The 21,659-nt window shown below is 40.0% G+C and overlaps 1 protein-coding gene across 1 annotated transcript in view; it reads left to right on the top strand.

The window, feature by feature from the left end:
• The window catches only part of UTP4 (UTP4 small subunit processome component), a 52,939-nt gene extending 35,118 nt beyond the window's left edge, over positions 1-17,821 (top strand). Inside the window, exons 7-17 of the mRNA XM_036897637.2 lie at positions 5,970-6,141; positions 6,250-6,341; positions 7,595-7,691; positions 8,481-8,545; positions 9,972-10,094; positions 10,480-10,636; positions 12,194-12,300; positions 13,312-13,407; positions 14,992-15,177; positions 16,680-16,790; positions 17,635-17,821. Coding sequence (XP_036753532.1) covers positions 5,970-6,141; positions 6,250-6,341; positions 7,595-7,691; positions 8,481-8,545; positions 9,972-10,094; positions 10,480-10,636; positions 12,194-12,300; positions 13,312-13,407; positions 14,992-15,177; positions 16,680-16,790; positions 17,635-17,751 — 1,323 coding nt within the window. The 3' untranslated portion in view covers positions 17,752-17,821. The remainder of the gene's footprint in view (positions 1-5,969; positions 6,142-6,249; positions 6,342-7,594; positions 7,692-8,480; positions 8,546-9,971; positions 10,095-10,479; positions 10,637-12,193; positions 12,301-13,311; positions 13,408-14,991; positions 15,178-16,679; positions 16,791-17,634) is intronic.
• The last annotated feature ends 3,838 nt before the right edge of the window (positions 17,822-21,659 follow it).

Genomic DNA, 21,659 nt, shown 5'->3' on the forward strand with positions numbered 1-21,659 from the left:
GCCTGGTAGGGTGATAGCTGGAACGTAGAATTATGTATATAAATGTTCTACCACTGTGTTGTACACTTGAAACTCATGTAATGTAATACTGTGTGTCAACTACCCTTCAATAAAAAATAATTATTTAAAAAAAAAAAATCACTTGGATGTAAATATGAGCGACTTCTTCATGAACAAACAAAAAGCAAATAATCCAATTAAAAAATGGGCAGAGAAGCTGAATAGACAGTTCTCTAAAGAAGAAATCCAGATTGCCAACAGGCACATGAAAAGATGCTTCACATTGCTAATCATCAGAGAAATGCAAATTAAAACCACAATGAGATATCACCTCACACCAGTAAGGATTGCCATCATCGAAAAGATAAACAACAACCAATGTTGGCGAGGCTGTGGACAAAGGGGAGCCCTCCTACACTGGTGGTGGGAATGTAAATTAGTTCAACCATTTTGGAAAGCAGTATGGAGATTCCTCAAAAAGCTCAAAACAGGCCATTTTCCCCAGGAATTCCACTTCTAGGAATTTACCCTAAGAATGCAGCAGCCCAGTTTGAGAAAGACATATGCACCCTTATTTTTATCACAGCCCTATTTACAATAACCAAGAAATGGAAGTAACCTAAGTGTACATTAGTAGATGAATGGATAAAGAAGATGTGGTTCATATACACAATGGGATATTACTCAGCCATAAGAAGAAAACAGATCCTACCATTTGCAACAAAATGAGTGTAGTAGAGGGTATTATGCTCAGCGAAGTAAGCCAGGCAAAGAAAGACAAGTACCAAATGATTTCACTCATCTATGGAGTATAAGAACAAAGAAAAATACTGAAGGAACAAAACAGCTGCCGAATCACAGAACCCAAGAATGGACTAACAGTTACCAAAGAGAAAGGGACTGGGGAGGATGGGTGAGAAGGGATGGATAAGGGGGTGTAGAATTGGGGCTTTATGATTAGCATGTATAATGGGGGGAGGGCACGGGGAGGGTTGTGCAACACAGAGAATACAAGTAGTGATTGTACAGCATCTTACTACGCTGATGGACAGTGACTGTAATGTTTTTGGGGGGACTTGGTAATGGGGGGAGTCTAGTAAACATAATGTTGCTCATGTAATTGTAGATTAATGATACCAAAAAAGAAAAAAAGTAGGACATGGACATGAGCAAGAGCTTCCAGGCTTTGTGAATACCTTTGGAAAAAAAAAGAAATTCAATAGTGAAACCATCTGGTCCAGGGATTTTGTTCTTATAAATGAAAATTCAGTTTCATTGCTGCTAGTTGTTCAGATTTTGTGTTTCTTCCTGGGTCAGTCTTGAAAGGTGTGTTTTTCTGGAAAATTGTCCATTTCTTCTATGTTATCTACTTGTTGGTATATAATTTTTCATGGTATTCTCTAGTAATTCATTGTATTTTGGTGGTGCCCCTAGTGATTTTTCCTTTCTCATTTCTGATTCTGTTTATGTGTGTAGACTCTTTTTTTTTCTTGACAAGTGTGGCTAGGGATTTGTCTATTTTTTTGAAGAACCAGCTCTTGGTTTCACTGATTCTTTCTATTGTTTTATTCTTCTTGATTTTATTTATTCTGCTCTTATCTTTGTTATGTCCCTTTTTCTACTGACTGGGCCTCATTTGTTCATTTTCTAGTTTCATTAATTGTTAATTTAGACTGTTCATTTGGGATTTACTCTTCTTTCCTGAGGTAGGCCTGTATCTTAGCACAGTGTTTGCTGCATCCCACATATTTTGTGCTGTTGAGTTGTTGTTTTCATTTGTGTCCATATATTGCTTGATCTCTGTTTTTATTTGGTCATTGATCCATTGATTATTAAGATGTTAAGCCTCCATGTGTTTGTGGGCTTCTTTACATAATTTAGTTCTTGTCTTATACTTTTGGAGAAGCTGGTTCGTACAATTTCTATCCTTCTGAATTTACAGAGACTCTTTTTGTGGCCTAGTATATGATATGTTCTGGAAAATGTTCCATGTGCACTTGAGAGGAATGTGTATTTTACTGTTTTTGGGTGGAGTGTTCTGTAGATGTCTCTTTGGTCCATCCATTATAATATGTTGTTCATTATACAAGTATTGCATCTCCTGCCTTTGTCTCCTTACTTTTTTTCTGTCTGGTTGATCTGTCATTTGGAGTGAAGGTGTGTTGAAGTCTCCTAAAATGGATTCATTGTATTGTATTTCCCCCTTTAATTCTGGTTATATTTGTTTCACATATGGAGGTGCTCCTATATTGGGTGCATAGATATTTAGAATGGTTATATCCTCTTGTTGGCCTGACCCGTTTATCTTTATGTAATGTCCTTCTTTGTCTCTTGTTACTTTCTTTGTTTTGAAGTCTATTTTGTCGTTATACAAGTATTGCATCTCCTGCTTTTTTCTCCCTATTATTTGCATGAAATCTCTTCTTCCATCCCTTCACTTTTAGTCTGTGTATGTCTTTGGGTTTGAAGTGAGTCTTTTGTAGGCAGCATATAGACTGGTCCTGTTTTTTAATCCATTCTGCAACTCTATGGCTTTTGATTGGTGCATTCAGTCCATTTACATTTAGGGTGATTAATGATAGATAGGTACTTTTTGCCATTGCAGGCTTTAGATTCATGGTTACCAAAGGTTCAAGGGCAGCTTCTTCAGAATGCTCTTTGAACACAGAATTTATATTTTACTTAATGGAAGAGCTCCTTGAGACTTACACATAAATTTGGCATATCACTTCTGCATAATATAAAAATGAAAGTATAAATGAGATACAGTGATTAAGGTATTCCCAAGAATTTTTCACATTTAGAGTCAGGCTGTAAATCACTTTTCAACTTAGTCATCATGGTCCATATTTCCCACTCATACCCCCTGGCCATCCGTAGTGTTGGGAAATGGTGTTCCACTATAGTCCCAAGATTTTCTTTAGTTTTTTTTGACTACTTAATAGCAACCATCTTCATTGGGCAAGTTACTTACTTCAAAGCCTCAGTTTTTTCCTCTATTAAGGCAAGGATGCTAGTAATACATACTTCATAGAGTTGGAGAAAGATTAAATGAATAGTGCTTTTAAAGTGTTAAGTTCAGTGTCTGGCCCAGAGTGAGTGTGATCTTGGCATTATCATTTCTACATCTCTTTTGAAACTGATTTGAATTTCAAGACTTTTCTCCATTCTTGCCAGAGCAGCTGATTATTTTTAGATTTCTTTTTAGTGTATTTTCATTGACTAAAGAGTGGGTTGTGGCACATCCCAGTCCTTTGGTCTTAGATCTGTCTTTCACACTTAACCAAATAGGTAAGTACTCATTGCTACAGGAACCTCTGCTTTATTTGGAGGTCAGTCCTGTGGTTTTTTGTGTGTGTGGAGCAGTCACTCTTTGAATAAATTAGGACCCCACCCCCAGGTCTGCTTTTCCTTTCCTTCCTTCCTGCTGTGCCCTTAGAGAACCTTTTTCTTTTGTTTCCTTTTCAGTCCTTCTGTGATGACACCTCAGGGAAAGAGTATAATGCAGTGAGGGAGAGTTGCCCTCCCAGTCCGTCTCTGTTGGTGGGAATTTGAGCAAACTGCCACTTTTTGTGTATATGTGTGTACTAAATGAACTCTTTCGTTGGAGATGGGTGAGAGCTTATGAGTTCCTAAAGTGTTCAGTCTCTCCACTCTTGCCTTGGGCAAATGGTTTTCAAGTAGTACCTTAGAGGAGGTGAGGGAGAGGCTGGCCTGGGTACTCTATATGCTGTCCTTCAGATATGCTTTCCTCCCTGCTCCACCATCATGTCCAAGGGACTTCAAAGAGAACTGGCGCAAGGTCAAGATGGTGTGGGGTGTTCAGAAAAAGGCTTTGGAGGCAGAAGGCAATGTATCTCCGTCATATCTCAAAACCTCTGAAGTTCCAGTTTCCTTGTCTGTGAAACGGGCTATTCAATGATGATTAGGGGATAAAAGAGTAAAATCATTACTCATACAAACATGAAACGGAAATATGTCAGAAATTTTATATAACATTAACTAGTAAGAGAACCAGTAAGATGTTACAAACAATTCAAAGGACAATTCTAAGAACGCAGCATTATATAAGGCCATCAGGCTTGCTGAAATGAATTTGCAAATGTTGAAAGACTCAATATCCAAAGGGCAATAATCGTGGCATTACACCAGGCCAAATCCTTTTGCATCACTCTTGGTTTTCTACAATTTACAGAGTCATAAAATAGCTCCAAGACAATCAAAGGGCTCACTTTACAAGGATACCAGTACTTTTTATGTTCATTTCAAAGTCTTTTCAGTTTCTCCTGATAGGGCAAATGATTCTTAACCTTGCAGGTTATTGAAGGATTAGAGATGATATGACATATATAAAGTTCCTAGTGCAGGAAATGTGTAGCTGATGGTGGCTACATGCTTAAACATGTTCAGGTGTCTCATTTCTCTCGACTGCCTGGCCTAGTGTTTGCACTGTTTGGTTAACTGCTGATCTAGGCTCCTGATTTTTCTCACTACCCTATCAAACATCCTATCTTTTCTTTTCTTGCTCAAAGTTGTGTGTATTTTTTAAAAACTGGAGTTGAAATGAAAATGCTTTTGAGAATACACAGGATTTTTTAAAAATAATTTTATTCACACCAAACTTTTAAAACTAACAAATCACATTACTGGTGAGAGATAACCTTAAACTGAAGACTAGGGAATGTGGGTGTTTGTATGATACTGACCAGGCCACCTCCCCTCTGCCCTCTCTTCATCTCTAAAAGGAATACAGTAAACTTAAGTCTTTTGACTACAGGTTTTGTGACTCCCCCAACCTCCATACTCCCCAGCACTTTAGTTACTTTTCTTTATTTTAGGTTTTATTGTGGCAAAATATACATAACATACCTTTTGCTATTTTAACCATTTTTAAGTGTATAATTCAGTAGCATTAAGTAATTCATAGTATCATGCACCCATCACCTCTGTCCACTTTCAGAACTTTTTCACCCCAAATGAAGCTCTGTACCCATTAAACAATAGCTCTCTATTCCTCCCTTCTTCCTGCCTCTGGTAACCCCCCTTCTGCTTTCTGTCCTGTGAATTTGCTGTTCTAGATACCTCGTTAAGTGCAATCACATCTGCCCTCTTGTGTCTGGGTTTATTGTACTTAGCATGGTATCTTCGAAGTTCATCATGTGTTAGAGCATTATCAGAAATTAACTCCTTTTTAAGGCAGAATAATATTCCCTTATATGTGTATTCCACATTGTGTTCATCCATTCATCTGCCGATGGACATTTGGGTGTTGCCATCTTTTGGGCTCGTGTGAATAATGCTCCTGTGAACACGGGTCTGAGTGTTCATACATATCTTTTGGTGTACATGTATCTTGGTACCTGCTTTCAGATCTTTTGATTATATATTTTCATTACTATTCTTGCTTGGATTTGTTTATATTGGGGTGTTGTTTTGGTTTTTGTTTTGTTTTTGCTTATTTTTCTATATAAATTTAAGAAACAGCTGGCACTATCAGTGTTTTTATTGGGTTGTGTAAAACACATTTCCTTAATGATCATTAATATCTTTATCACATTAAAATATTCCTACTCAAGAATATGGTATAAATTGGTAGTTCATCTTTTATGTCCTGTAGAAAGACTTCCTTATAGAGGTCTGGCACGTTTCTTGTTAAATTTATTCCTAGGTGTTTTATCTTTCTTGTTGCTACTGTGATGAGGTGTAATTTATATGTACTAAAGCCCGGTAACCGTTGGAGGTACACATTGTTGATTCTGTCATTGGGGTAGGGTTGGTCTCCCTGTGAGCTTGCTCTTGCTGGAACTGTCAACTTCTGGAGGAAAAGGTGCTACAGGAGTTTACTCCTGGAACCTGCCTTCCAATTCTGGTTTTCCCCTAAGCTTCCCAGATAGAAAACCTCAGGGAATGTTTTTTAAACTGGGTCTTGTTTTGCTCAAATGTACCTTCCTAATGATTTAATTTCTCAGCAAGAAGACAGTTTCGTGGTGGGCACAGCCGAGGGGACAGTATTCCATTTTCAGCTGGTCTCTGTGACTTCCAGCAGCAGTGAGAAGCAGTGGGTGCGGACAAAGCCCTTCCAGCATCACACCCACGATGTGCGAGCTGTGGCGCACAGCCCGACGGCACTGATATCTGGAGGTGGGTTCCTCTCTCCCAGGCCACAGCTTTGCTCTGCCTCACTCTGGTCATTTTAATGCAGGACTTCTTCTAACTCTGTTGCCTTCTCCCCTCCCCCTCCCACACCAGGCACTGACACCCACCTAGTCATCCGTCCTCTCATGGAGAAGGTGGAGGTAAAGAATTATGACGCTGCTCTCCGGAAAATCACTTTTCCCCATGTAAGTATCACCCCCTAATCTCCACCGTCCCTCATCTCCCCACCCCCCAGCCCCACAACATTGAGCACAGTTCACACTTCTTAGGCAAATCCGGAGGACTTCTGTAGTTAATACCTTCATTCTATGTCTTTGAGGCAAGCCTCTTGCAAAGACATTTACAAGGGCCAAGAGATTTACAGCAGCACTCCCAGTTCAGTTTCTGGGGAAGTCATTCCCTTTTCCAGATAGTTGTGGATTATGGGGATTTTGTTTGTTTTTAAGGCTGGGTTATTTATTATTTTGGGTGGAAGCAGGAAAATCAAGGCTTCCAGTGTTGCTGTCTAAGTAAATGGACATCTTCCCAACCTAGAAACCCTTCTTCCTGCTACCTGCTTCCACATTGCATTCAACCCAGACCTTAGTGAGCCTACCTCCTCATTAGCTCTTGAATCTATGCATTTTCCTTTGTCTATGCTGCCATTTCCCCAGTTTGGATCAATATCTTTTCTCATCTGGATTCCTTTACAGTAGCTTGTTAATGATCTTTTATTTACATTTGTGTCATTCCAGCGATTCTGTTCAAAAAGCAGCTTTGTTTATCACTACATGCTTAAAACTGAAAAGCCTTTTGTTGGTTCTTCATGCCTTCATGGAGGGACCAACATGCATAAACCCATAATTCCTTAGCATGGCCGAGGCAGCCTGTCTTGATCTCCCCTGGTCCTGTAGTTTCTCTCCCCTGTCTACTCAAACATCAGCAGCACCCCACCTCCCCCCCAGCCTCCCACCATCTTGCACTTCTGAAAGACTCCTCATTTTCTCTCTAATGCTCTTGCCTTTGAGCTATTTCACATGCCATCCCTCTGCCTGGGACATCTTGCCCTGCATTCTTTGCCTAACTAGTCTTTCCTAGTGAACCTCATCTGAGCTCCTGTCTTTGCCCCCATGAGGCTACATTAGATATCCTTTCTACATTTTTCATTAAATACTGTACTTAACCATCTTCAGATTCTTAGCACACTTAATGTAATTGCTTACTTAATTCTATGTTCACCCTTCACACTATATGCTTAACAGTAGTAACTATGTTTTTATTTACCACTGTGTTCTTAGATCCTAGTTTAGTGCCTGGCATGTGGTAGTACTTAGGAAATACTTATCAAGTAAATGGGTTTCCGTGGTAAAAGTATGTGCTAAGATGTTGGCTGCTGTATCTGGTTCTGAGGCAATAGATGACCCTGGCTTCTTTATCACTTTTCAATTCTTGGATACAGCGATGCCTCATTTCCTGCTCAAGGAAGAGGCAGCTTCTCCTCTTCCAGTTTGCTCATCACTTGGAACTTTGGCGACTGGGATCTACAGTGGCAACAGGTAAGATGAGAGAATTTTTTTTCCAATAAGAAAATTGGAGAGAGAAATTAAAATTAGAGAACAGAAATTAGAATTGCAGCTGACATTTTGTTTATGGAGAAACAGAAGTAGATGTTTCTGTGTCCACTGGAGTTTATGGTTTTCCCACTCACTAGATAGAGCAAAGGAGATCTTCAAAGTGTGGGAATCATTAGCAGGATACTGGATCATCTGTTAAAAAGCTTGTGATTCTGTACGGTGTCCAGTGACGGTATACTGCAGGGGACAGCTGTGGAATAGTGGTTTGCCCTGGTTTGACAGGAATCAAAATAGCTGTTGGAAAATGACACAATTTAACGTTGGGTAGTGACAGCCCTATGTGAAAAAGGTCACATGGGTCTTAACTGGGGTGACAGTCTGCTGGCCTTTTGTATGATTTGTTCAGGAAATGTTTGGATCCTGTTCTGTAGTGGATTAGAGGTTTTTGCCGTAGGTTCCAAAATGAGCAAATGAAGCTGACTCCCAGGCCAGGCAAAACTCCACTACTGCCCACCTGCATGTGCTGCGGGGCTCTGCATTAGTGATGGGCCACAGGCCACATTCAGGCCAGGCCCCCAAACAGAAACTAAGAACGTACTCACTGCTTTCCTCTTCGTAAACCCCCAGAGAACTGTGGGCTTACTAAGTCAGACTTTTTTCTAATTTCCCACTGGTAGAGATTCCATTCTCAGGAATGACTTTTTAAAGAAAAAAATATGTACAAATAGCTTTTCTTGAGAAGAAAGCTCTCGGGGAAATTTCTTGTTCTAGGAAAGAATGGGGATACTCTTCCACTCTCTAAAGATGCAGATCACTTACTCCACCTCAAGACAAAGGTAAGGTAGTTTTAATTTAAACTATATTCTGGCTCTGAAATCCAGAACATCTTTCTCTCTCTGAATTTTGAGGGTTACTTAGTTGACATCATAAACTAAAATCTAAAATTACATGTGTGTAAATGTAAAATGAGTGACATACTATGTCAACAGAAGCAGGTTTCCTGTGATTTTTAAGTTGGGCATTCAGAATTTATTAGACTAATGAATACAGGAAATTGTTCCTCATCCTTTGGTGGTACTATGAAAAGAACTGGTATATTTTTTGAAAATTCAAGTGGTGCAAAAGAGTGTATAACAAAAAATAAACCTCCTCCTTACACTAAATCCCTGATCCTAATCTCCAGCGATAATCACTGCCAATAGTTTCTTGAATATCCTTCCAGAAAAAATTCCACTCATGTGTACAAGTGTATATACCCTTTCTTTTTGTAGTAATAGGAGTATGTTATGTAAACCTGCTTTGCGTTTTCCTTTTTAAAAATCTTTATTTTAATTACACAATTATTTGTGAATACAGTTTTACTATTAAGATTTCAAACACTATTGATGGGCTATATCCTTGTATGTCTCTTTAATTCTAGGCCCCTCCCTGTACTATTGTTAATTGATTAGCTGTATATCCTTCCAGATCTTTTTCTGCGTGAGAGTATGTGTATTCATATCTACATGCATACATATGTACATTTAGATATTTTGCAAGTTTTTTGAATTATATAAATGTTACATTAAACCATTCCTTTGTTCTGCAAAATATTTGCTTGCTGTTTCTTAGAGGTGTTTAAAGAGGTTGTAACCATAGACAAAATGGAAAATCATGTTCTCCAAGTCACCTGGCCTCCAAAGCATTCCCAGCATTAAAATGACTCCCTGCTGAGGTGTTTTTTTTTTTTTTTGAGAGGGCATCTCTCATATTTATTGATCAAATGGTTGTTAACAACAATAAAATTCTGTATAGGGGACTCAATGCACAATCATTAATCAACCCCAAGCCTAACTCTCAACAGTCTCCAATCTCCTGAAGCATAGCAAACAAGTTCATACATGGTGAACAAGTTCTTACATAGTGAATAAGTTCTTACATGGTGAACAGTGCAAGGGCAGTCATATCACAGAAACTTTCGGTTTTGATCACGCATCATGAACTATAAACAATCAAGTCAGATACCTGCTGAGGTTTTTAAAGTTAGGGATTGGTATGATGCTATGTATGAAGCACACCAAAGGCTGAGATAAATTCACAGTATACCATTTAGATGCTCTACTTCTGAAAAAATCAGTGACACATAGCATATGAGTGTCAGGATTGTGTGTAGGTATTTAAGGGAATGTCCAGAGTGGCAGTATCTTGAGAATTCATGTCACAGTGATCCTTGTTTTATGAAGTTTTACTTGAACATTCATCCTGATTCTTAAACATTACCAGGGTCCTGAGAACATTATTTGCAGCTGTATCTCCCCATGTGGAGGTTGGATAGCCTATTCTACAGCTTCTCGGTTTTTTCTCTATCGGCTGAATTATGAACATGACACCATAAGCCTCCAGAGGGTAAGTGATAACACAGAGAGAAGAAACTTCATAAGTGTGTATTTTTTGTGAGAAGTGGGAATGTACTGGATGTGAATCTTTGCTCAATGAAAAATTATTTGGAGACAGCTGTTGCAAACGGTTGTTCATATCCATTTAGAATTGATTATGTTTTGGGAGGAGTAGGGAAATGTCAAAAAGTGCCAGTGAAGTTTAGGCTTTAGAAGAGATGAAATGGGGAACGTCTAGGTTACAATAGGCACGTCAGTGTTCCATGCCCTTGGTCAGTTGGCTTCCTTAGAGACCGGAACCAGTAATGTAACTTAAGCCCGGCTGTGACTCTTTTTGATGGGCTCTAGGTCTCAATTCTCTCTCTTAAAGGTTTTTACTGCTGTTTTACCCTAAGGTTTCCAAAATGCCAGCGTTCCTTCACTCTGCCCTTCAAATTTTGTTTTCTGAAAATTCAGCAAAGCTCTTTGTGGCCTCAAATCAAGGATCTGTACATATCATTCGGCTGTTAGAAGGAAGCTTCAAATACCTGCATACTTTTCAGCCTCAGTCAGGTGAGAAATTGGTAACAGGCCAGGGGAGAGAGTTGTTAGTCTCTGGTGTGTATTTTTTTTCCTTTGAAACAACATTCATTCTGGGGGTGGGGGGGTTCCCTAATGCTCTTCTCCACCCTACAAATACACCCTTACATGTTTGCGGTTTAAAGTAGGAGGAGATACCTGGTAAGTGGAAATGCTTAATGAGATCTGATTGTTGCTCACACCTACTCTTTTCTCACTGGGGTTGATTCCTTATTTGGGGCCAGAAGGTTTCATCACCCTTCTTAGAGAGTTTTGTTAGCTGAGCAAGAGGAAAGTTAAAATTATCTGTAATCCTGACATCCAGGAATAACTGCCATTAATAGTTTTGTATATTCCAGTATGTGTTTGTATGTTGGTATTTTGTGGACATGTTATTTTTTTTTTGGTTGTTTTTATAAAGATGAACTTACAAATACAGTTATATTACCTGTCATATAATGTCCATGACTTTCTTTCCATATTCTTGGAGAATATGAGTGCATGTGAGTAACTGGAGCTAACTCCTGCTGAGTTCATTATTGAGGACTTTGTAGCCAGCACTTCTGCCTTCTCCTTTGCCCTGGAGTATAGTGCCTCGCTGTCATTTAGACTCCATCAGCCTAGAAAATCAACTCTTTTAGCTGAAAATCTCACTCTTTATAGGTTGCTCCAGAAGCATACAGAAAAAGAAACCTGCAAATTAGGAGTCAGATAAACTGACAATATGTGTTCAGTACCTGTATATGTTTTTATTATAAAATTTAAACTCTTCATCTTGCAATTAGCATCCCTTAAAAATGGGCTGTACCTGATGTATATAACTTTTTCTTCTCCTTTCTCACCTCACTTCCTCTTACACTCAGTCTGGTTTCTTCACAGCCCTCAAACCTGTGTATGCCAGTCCTTATCACTTAGCACGTGCTTTTCTCCATCCTGTTTCTAACCACCTCGCCTGTCCTTTAGCATCCAGTTTACATCTTTGTTTAAAGCCTGTTCAACATTTGGGTGTGTTATATGCAGCACATATTCTAGCATATAGCATCACTGTCTTAATTTTATTCCACATGAGCCTGCATGTTGCCAGATTGGTTTAAAAAGATGGCTCATAGGTGCCCATGCTCCCTTAGGGTAAATATATAGCAGGCATCCAGTAAATTAAAGATACGCTTCAAGCCCATTGAATTTGCTGTTTGTCCTTAACTTTGATTAAAAACCACTGGGTAGGCAAAGAGTGTGAAGCAATTACCATACAGATGTCTGTGGCAGCTACTGCCCGGGTTCTCCATTCCCGCACTGGGCAGTGTCTCACTCAGGTCTGAGCAAGTGGTGCTACCCAGTTTATCTCTCTGGCTGCTCTTCACAGGAAGGCCGGATGGCTAATTACATGAAAAGAGTACACCCATTCATATCTAGAACTAACTTGCAAAACCATCAGTCTATTATCCAATCAGTAATTTAAAACAGGGCCTTGTTGGCCTTTGCCGTCATCTTCAGGGAAGAGCTGGCTATGGACACCGGCTTCAGAGACTTACTGTTGTTTTGGTCTCACAGGGACGGTGGAGTTCATGTGTCTTTTGGCAGTCAGTCCAGATGGGAATTGGCTAGCTGCATCAGGTACCAGTGCTGGAGTCCACGTGTACAACATAAAACATTTAAAGGTGAGCATAGCGTTTAGTAGCAGCAAACAGGAGGAAGTTAGCCCTGCAGTTAAAAGACTCAAGACAGTTGGGTATGACTGGAACATTTTGGACTTCTTTCTTTAACTGAGAATTTTTCTTATTTCCCTTGTCTGGGACCCAAGAACTATATAGTCTGTAACATTAAAGTCAGTCCCTGGGAATAATGAAACCACTCAGCATAAAAACTAGAAATGGAGGATTTATGGGTGATGAAAAATACTTCTGTATTTTTGGAGAGGAATATTCTGATTTACCCAGATGGATAGTTGCACATAGTAACAATTTCCTTTAATAGTTCGCCTTGTAATCTCAAAGTATTTTTAAATAAAACCAAACCAGAAATTTGACAAAGGAGTAGCAGGAAAACATTTTTCATTAATCAATAATGATTTTTTTTTGTCATTCACACATTAAGTCACTGATGATCTCTTACAAGTCCTCATTTCATCATAGAAGTTAGATAAGAACTACCAAAACTTGCAATAAGCACTTAGTTTATAGAATAATACCTCACTTCCATGCTCACTGGGTTTGCCTGTTACCTGCATGACTTAATCTTTATTACACCGTGGCAAGAGCCTGTCCTGCTTTTTGAGCCTTGCCTGGCATTTAAAAATCTTCCTGTTCAGTGGTGCACATGCCTTGCAGTTGTGCATAAATATCCATGCTTAGACATTAATTTCTTTTAAATCCGGTGTAGAGCTATAAATTCCCTGTTCAATGACATGTTTATGAGCACTTCATACAGTTGTAGAGACAATGGGGAAAGCTTTACTTCATAGTTTTATAAGCAGATGAACAGGCATTTCTGAAAATGAAAATAGTTTATTGTTTGGGGAGATGCCTGACATTTATCTGTGGGAACTTCCATAGAAAGAACCCTTTGAGGCCCAAGGAACACTATTTAAAAACAACTGACCTAGACCATCAGTCTTTTCTGAGGGAAGGCATCATCTTAAGTTGTCCTTTGTGTCTGTCCCTCATTCCCAGCTTCACTGTACAGTGCCTGCTTACAACTTCCCTGTGACTGCTCTGGCCATCGCCCCCAGTACCAACAACCTTGTTATCGCTCATTCTGACCAGCAGGTAAGAGATTCCCATGCTTTCTAGTTCCTTCCTGCCATGTCATAGCTTAGAAGCTGAGATAATGTGAAGGTGGTTTTCCCCTGTGGGAAGCAAAGCTTCCCTGAGTAGCCTGGGTGCCTCATAGGCCAGTAACATTCATTGGTCTCAAGGGGCACAGTGGAATGGGAAGCCCTGAGATTCTAGAGGGACAAGAAGGAAGAGGAATTTTGAAATACTTGCTTTACTGTTTTTAGACATCACTCAGGTGTCAAACTGGATATGGAATGGAATAACTTTTGAGAGTTGAAAGTGACTAAAGGACCGTATAATTCACCTTTACTGTTGCCGATGAGGAAATCAGGCCTTAGTGAGATCGGGTACCTAATGTCAACCAGACCTGGTGCTTAGTCTACTGCTTTTTTTCCATAACAAGCTGTAAGGCGATGCTCTTTACTTATTTATTTTCTTCCGAGGGAGAAGATCTTTAAATACCTGAGCCACAGAACACATTATGAAATTATCAGTACTTAACATATCCTCATCTGTAAAATGGGCGTGATGATACCTTCCTCACTGAGCTGTTGGAAAGAGTAAATAGGAGCTGAGAAGCACACTAGCAGACTGCTAGGCAAATGATGCTTGTTACTTTGCTCAATGGTTTTTACACTCACACATACACACGTATTCACATACTATCCAAAACATGAAATCTCTCAGCTTTGTGGATTTGGGTCCTTGACTTTTGATCGGTGAAGCCATGTCCTTGTCGTCTTTGTCACACATAATGGTAATGTCCACCTGATGCCTGTTATTGGCAGTTGGTCCCTTAAGTGCTTCAGTCACTAAAACTGGTGGGAAATTGTTTTGTACCTTTTAGATTAGCGAAGATTGAATAGAGTTGCTAATACACAGTGCCGTGAGGGTATAGGGAAACAGCACTTGATACATTGCGTAAATTAGTATGATCCCTTTAGAGGACATTTTGGGCAATATCTAAAAAAAATTTTAAATCAATGTAATCTTTGATTCATAAGTTGTGATTCTAAAGATTCTTCCTACAAACATAATGCTTTCAGTTGTGCAAAAAGACATTGATACAGAGATAATCATTGCAGCTTTATTTGTAGTAGCCAAAGATTGCAAATAACCCAAATGTGCATTCAGCAGACAAGATAAATAAATTTCATGGTACATCCAAGAAGTCAATGGATTATTATGTGCTCTTACAAAGGAGCACGAGTGATCTACATATATACTGATATGGGTCAATCTCCTGATAGGCTAAAAGAAAAAAGCAACATACAGAACAGTGTATATTGTATGCATAAATATCTCTGAAAAGATGTAAATAAGATAAGCTGCTTTGTCTTGGGGAAAAGAGATGTCAGGATTGCAGGGTGAGTTTTCACTGTAAATCTTTCTATGCAGTTTGAATTGTTTGGTGATTTACCTTAAATTTTTTTAATTAAAAAAAATAGAAAACATAATGCTTAGTATGATATAGTTCAAGACTTATATAGATATTTTCTGGTTAGGAATGTAGGGGTACCCTCTTGTCTTTCTCGGTACCAGCCTCCATTTCCTCTGTGTCATATCCTTCCTCAGGTATTTGAGTACAGCATCCCAGACAAGCAGTATACAGAGTGGTGCCGGACCATCCAGAAGCAGGGGTTTCATCACCTTTGGCTCCAAAGGGATACTCCCATCACACACATCAGTTTTCACCCTAAGAGACCAATGCACATCCTTCTCCATGATGCCTACATGTTCTGCATCATCGACAAGTCGCTGGTGAGTTCTTCACCACTCCCACCTGTGCTCTCACTGATTCTTTACTTAGGAATCTTCAAGTTCTAAAAGCAACAAGAATGGTTAAGTTAAAGGAAGGAGAATCAGAGTAAAAGTCCCCAGTATATTCTTTGGAGGAGAGGAGCTTTTGTTGTGCAGATTTTCTCATTTTATTCTCAGCTCAGGTGGCTCCCAGGGAAGGGGCAGGCTGTGTGTGCTGGTTTTTGCTGATTTTACCATTTCTCTACTTTTCCTATAAGCACATAAACTTAAGGAGGAAAGTGTTTAGGTCAGTATTCAGAAGGTGACCCTCAACGGGGAATGCCATTGATTTGGTTGAGTCACGTCCACCTTTGGACCCCAGAGTGACTGAATAACTTGATTTTATTAAAGGAGATAGAGGTTGAGGTTTTGACCACTTGTGCCGTTTGGCTGAATAAACCGAAACACTATCTGTGGGCTTGAGGAGTTGCTCTTAAATGTCTTGACAAAAGGCCAGTTAGGAAAATTACATTCTTCATGGCTGTGATTTAGGTGGGATGTGAGCATATGTTTCAGTTCTAGATTCCAGTCTCTGCCAGCAACTGTTTTGATTCACCCCAAATTTTACATGTCTTTTCTGGGCAAATGCTTTCTTTCCTAAGAGCATTGTGAACTGTGGCCAGCCATGTGATGCACTTTGGGCTTAGATTACAACCACCAGTGTTTGGTTTATCTGTGAAGGTGGGGGTGGGAGGAACTTGAGAAAGCAGCAGATGGCTCTAAAGGAGGTATGCGTGGTCATGTGTCACTGGAGCCCCTCTCATGGGTGCTGGGTCCTCTGCGTGTGGGAAGCAGAGCTGGCTGACAGGTGCCTTCTGCAGGTTGAGTGATGCAGGAAGCCATCCCGCTTTTCCCCCCTTCCCTGCAACTAGCCTGCCTTTGTAACACAGCCCAGATTGGCCTGTATTTTTTTTCTCAAGCGTTGGTATTAAATCCATCACTTTCTCATGCTGGGCAGAGCTATTTCCCAAGGAAGTCAGCGGTGAAATATCACTTGCTTGGCCAGAGGCCATCTCTTGAGGTGTCAATGACATAAGTGGGGGGGGGGGGGCGTAGTTTGCATTGCATGGGTTTGCCTGGGGAGAACTTAGGGTCACTTGACCAGTCCGTGATCTGGTGGGGAGGAGAGTCTGGAACACAGAGCTGGCATGGGCTGAGCTCCTACACATGCCAGTTTGTTCCTGTCTCACAAACTTTTACTGACAAGACTGGCCGGAAGCCCCAGCGGGGCCCTTTGATCTTGCTGCCATAGAGTGCCAAGTTCTTTGCCTCATACCCCACCCCTACAGTACTGCTGGAAGAGGAGCTGTGGCTTCCTTCCTGAAGCAAGGAGAGTCAAGAAGGTAGTAAATGTGTAATGTGTTGGTTGGAGATGGTGTTTGCCTGAAGGATCACTGTAGTGCTTTGTTTTGTAGAAACCCAGTACAAATAATGATTTAAACAGTATATCTTTGTCTTTTTAGCCTCTTCCAAATGACAAAACCTTACTCTACAATCCACTTCCTCCCACAAATGAATCAGATGTTATCAGGAGGCGCACAGCCCATGCCTTTAAAATTTCTAAGATATATAAGGTAAAATATCTTGCATTATATTCTGGATGGTTTATTCCTTGTGATATTATCAAAATATAATAAGCACCACAATAGGAAGATAAGAACACCTTCGTTTTATATGCAGAGAACCTGGTTTGGGGAGACAAGTGCCTTTTCTGGGCAAGTCTGTCCCTTAATGTCTGTTTCTTTGTTCTTGCCTTAGTGTGTTAGAGGCAGGCATGTCATACTTACCCAAAATGAAATATATAAGTAGTGAGAAATGATGTTGGAGCTCAGGTGGGACCTTTGTTTGCTTTTAAATTTGGAGAATGTTCTGTAAGAAAAATTTCAAGCAAATGGAAGTCATTGCATTTATTATGACTTTCTTTTTTGAGCTAGGCTTTTTATTTCATACAAGCATCCATCAAGCTTATACTACAGCTGTTTGTGCCAACTCAGATGTTCCATATTCATGCTTCTCAGATGGGACTTCCTTGGGTGTCCTGGAATATTTTCTCAGGGGTCTGTGAGAATTTTTTTTTTTTTTTAATATTCAAATGTGATTAGCTTCTTGATGCATTTTTAACTTGCCGTTTGTCAAGAATTCAGGCTTTAAACCCATCCATTAACACTGATTCCTAAGAAATTAGAGAATCAGATGTTCTGTACAGAGAAACATGAAAAATCTTGCTGAAATCTTTTATGTGTGAACTCAGTTAAAAAATTTCAAGCTTTCAAACCATGTGAGTACTAGGGCGGGAAGGACTAGCAGAGGTGTAGGGCCCTCCAGCCTTGACCGTGCTAACCTTTTAGCTCTAGGCAGTCTGTTCAGGACCCGCCCTGGAGCCTGCCTCCTGGTGGAATTACTGTCATCTCTCTACAGCCTCTGCTCTTCATGGATCTCTTGGATGAGAGAACACTGGTGGCAGTAGAACGGCCCCTGGCTGACATCATCGCTCAGCTCCCACCACCTATCAAAAAGAAGAAATTTGGGACCTAAAACAGGGCACTGTCTGTGTCCTCGCTGTTTGTTTTCACAAATCATGATAATAAAACAAAGTTATTCTTTAGGACTAGTCACTGTGAATGTTATCTTCCAAAATAAGGGGCTGTAATTCCCCTTCATGAATGGAGTGGGAACAAGGTGTGTCGTTGGGGTAATGTTTCAGCCAGCTATAATTTCATCCAAATTTTTCAGGATCCTGTTTATTCTTCAGAGCACATCTCAGGAAAAAGATGACAGTTACCCTCTGTTGTCTAACACATAGCTAAGGCTTCAGAGGGCTGATGACCTTCACTGCCCGCCAGTCTGTAGCCCATGCGACGGTGGGGCACCTGCCCAGCAGTGCCCGAGGGGACAGGAGAACTACCTGCACGCTCCGACGGCCTAACTACCAGTAGTGGAATCAGCCTTCTGTTTCAGGAAGAATTTTAACCGCACTTTCCGTCTGAAAAATAGATGCCTTTGGCATTTGGTATTCGTTTTATTTAAAAGGAAAAAATCAGGCTTTGTGATAGCAATCCCATTAACCATCTTTCCATCTGTCACATATGTCAGTTTCAAAGGTTAAGGAAACACTGGGCAGGGATTTTATCAAGGCATAGGAGTGGAGGTGGGGACAAGAAAACCTGCTATATGTTCCACCTTTTGTGCCCACTTCTACCTGCATTGACAGTGTTGTTATCAGCTGACGAGTTTTAATGTAATATTTTAACTTAGAAAGTGAAGAACTGTAGTTAACCTGAACTGAGCCAGATAGGTTTCTTTCCCATCTCAGTGGTTGTATTTTGTTGCATGCCTGTGGAAACCCAGTATGTGTGGCTTTGTTTGTTTTGGGGATGGAGGGCTGTGCCATAGGCAGAGAGGTATGTGGGTTCTGATGACATCATAAGTGGAGAGCTGGTCAAAACCGTTTTGGCCAAGATGAGCCCTACCCTCCAGTCTGGAAAGGGAAAATCAAATAAAAATTTAAGTAGATGAGTGGGAGGAGGACAAACAGAAAGGTAATGAGAGAGGTAAGGAGCCTAGTAATTTTGTAACAGAAAGGACAGCCTATTTCATGTTTGCTAAGAGGGAACAGATAAAACAAGGTTTATAGTGGATGCCACTTCTGTACCTTCCCTGTTGAGGTTTTTACAGTGATAGGAGTAATTTAAACAAATAGCTGCAACTTTTTAGACCCTCTATAAAATAACTCTTATTTCCTCGTCCTTGAATAAATTTCCTTAGGCATATTCTCCCAGCCTGTATTAGAAAAGACTCTCACACCCTTCCGGGAGACTAGAAGGTCCTGCCCTTCCTAAGAAATGTTACAGGTCTTCTGGTGTGGAAACCAAAGTTCAAGTCCCTGATCTACATTGAATATGACCAGATGGAGGCCAGGATGCCTTAAATATTAACTCATTTGCTTTTCACTGACTAGAGTATAAATTCAGAGAATCTTTTTTTATTAACTGGAGTCTAGTAAAGATTTGATTTAATAACCTTAAGCATATTCTGAAAGCTCATGGATTATGGAGGGTGTAATTCTGACAGGGCTCACAGACCTGAGAGAAGACATAAAACTTTTGAAAGTAGAGGAAGCATTCCTTTGCAACATTTCCAGCCAGTGATTTGGATTTCCATAAATGGTATGGGAAGTAAGAGCTTCGGGTCTTGAAGTTCTTCCTAAGTAGAGAACTTTGAATACTAATGAAGCAGAAACTGATTGGGACAAGTTAGAGCAACTGGGGGAAGGGAAGGCAAAGCAGTGTTAAATAAGAGGAACACTTGAGTGCATATGTTTCAGGGTAATTTTACTTTGGTAACTTGTGTAACTTAGACACATTACGTTTCTGTTTTGGGCATTTTGCAGACTATCGCTCATGGCTGGGTTCTACAGAAAAATGCTGATCTAAGATCAACTTAGGAAAGGTCTTTTTTGCTAACCCGATTCAAATGCTTTAAATATTCATTTTCTCATATTATAGTTAGTACTCTGATCTCTGAATGGATAATGCATCCTTTACCATGGAGATTAGAGCAAATTAGATTGAGAGAAACTAAAATCTTAGAATATTGGAAGAAAGTAACCATCTAGTTTGGGTTTTTTTAAGTTTTTTCTTAAAGCATCAAAATTTTTTTCAAATAGAACTTTATTCTGAGCCCTCTATATGATAGAGTGGTTCTGGTTCTGGCCGGGGGAGGAAGCAGAGGTTTGTGAAAGAAACCATGTGCCTTCTTAACCCCATTTTTATTTTTATTTTTCTTAGCAAAAAAGTAAAGTTTGTTATTTTAAACTAATTGGAGAATATTGAAAATTGGAAGAACAACTGCATGAAAACACACATTTTAAAGTTGCAATTATTTTATTTATATCCACATGGAAATAGCAAGAAGAGAAGAGGTGATTTTTCCCATGGTTGCACAATGTTTGTTAGAGGCCAAGGTGGCATTCTTAGAATCACTCTCCCACTGTCTCTTGGTTGTAAGAACCCAGTCATCTGTAAATATGATCAGCAGGCATGATACATAAAAGATTTTCCATTTCGCAGGTTGCAGGGAAGGTGTTTAGGTGTTTGCTGCTCTAGGTGAGCACTTGATTTAGCTGCTGAGTTCCGTGGGCATCTTGTGTGTAAATCAGACAGTGTTATAATGAGCAACCTACTGCAATTTCTGCTTGTGCTCACGTGTGGGTGTTTCTCTAGGGTTAATTCCTGGGAATGGAATCGGTAACTCATACTCTGCCCATTTTCTTTCACTTTGAGTTCCCTTTGAGGTGGCACTATTTTCATCAGAAGTGCAGAATTTGAAAGGATTCTTTTCCTTACACCTTGCCAAAGTGGTGATAGACTTTAGTTTTAGTCTGTCTCATTGGTGAAAAATAATGTCTCATTTTATTTTTACATTTGCCTGTTTACTAATGAGATTGCACACTTTTTTTGTGTTTTGGCTGTTTGGCTAATTGTGTAATTACATATTCATAACCTCTCCTTTTTCCCTTAATGTGTTGTCTTTTTCTTCCTCATTTCAAGGTTTTTCAAGACATAAGTCAGCATTGTCCAGTAATCTGTCTGTGATGGTGGGAATGTTCAGTAAATGTGCTGCACAATAGGGCAGTTACATGTCGCTGTTGAGCACTTGAAATGTGGCTATTGCAAAAAAGGAACTGAGTTTTTTATTTTATTTAAATAGCCACAAATGGCTAGTGGCTTTTGAATTGGACAGCATGGGTCTACATACTAAGGTTTAGCTTTTGTCTTTAGGAAGTTACAGAACTTAATACTTCACATTTATTGAGTGCCTACTATATGCTATGTACCAACAACAGAGGAAAGATGATTTCAACCCTCAAGAACTTCATAGCCTAGTAGGGGAGAGAAACAAGTTGATTAGTGATGCTACATTAGAGATGAGGATAGAGAAGGAACACCTAACCAGTAAGGTTAGGAGATAAGGTTGAAAGTAGGAGATGGTCCTTGAGCTACTAATTCGAAATTGGGTGGCAGTTAGCGAGGTGGAAGGGAAAAGAAAGGAGGCGTTCATGGAGCCTTCTCAATGCAAAGGCCTGAAGCATGTGAGCGCATGGCCTGTCCAAAGGGCTGCCAGCAGTTCCATGTGGTTGAAGCACTGCATATATTGGAAATGGAGGAAAATAAGGCTGACAGGGCAGTCAGAGCCCTACCATACTAGAGAGCACGCATGTCTCAGGTGGGAAAGCTCACCACGTGAGGGTGACAGCTTCCCTAGTTGGTAGTAATTAAGAACCATGTGAGATTCCTAGAAAATATAAGAGTAGAACAGTTCCCCAGAAGAAAGCTAAGCAGTTTAGAAAGTGTAGGGCAAAGATAAGCAGACTTGGATAAAGGGCCCTTAAGCCAACATGTAGTGAGAAATAAGACCAGGTAGGAGTGGGCTCTGAGGTCTGT

Source organism: Manis pentadactyla, chromosome 15 (genome assembly GCF_030020395.1).
Source record: "Manis pentadactyla isolate mManPen7 chromosome 15, mManPen7.hap1, whole genome shotgun sequence".
Classification (NCBI taxonomy): Eukaryota; Metazoa; Chordata; class Mammalia; order Pholidota; family Manidae; genus Manis; species Manis pentadactyla.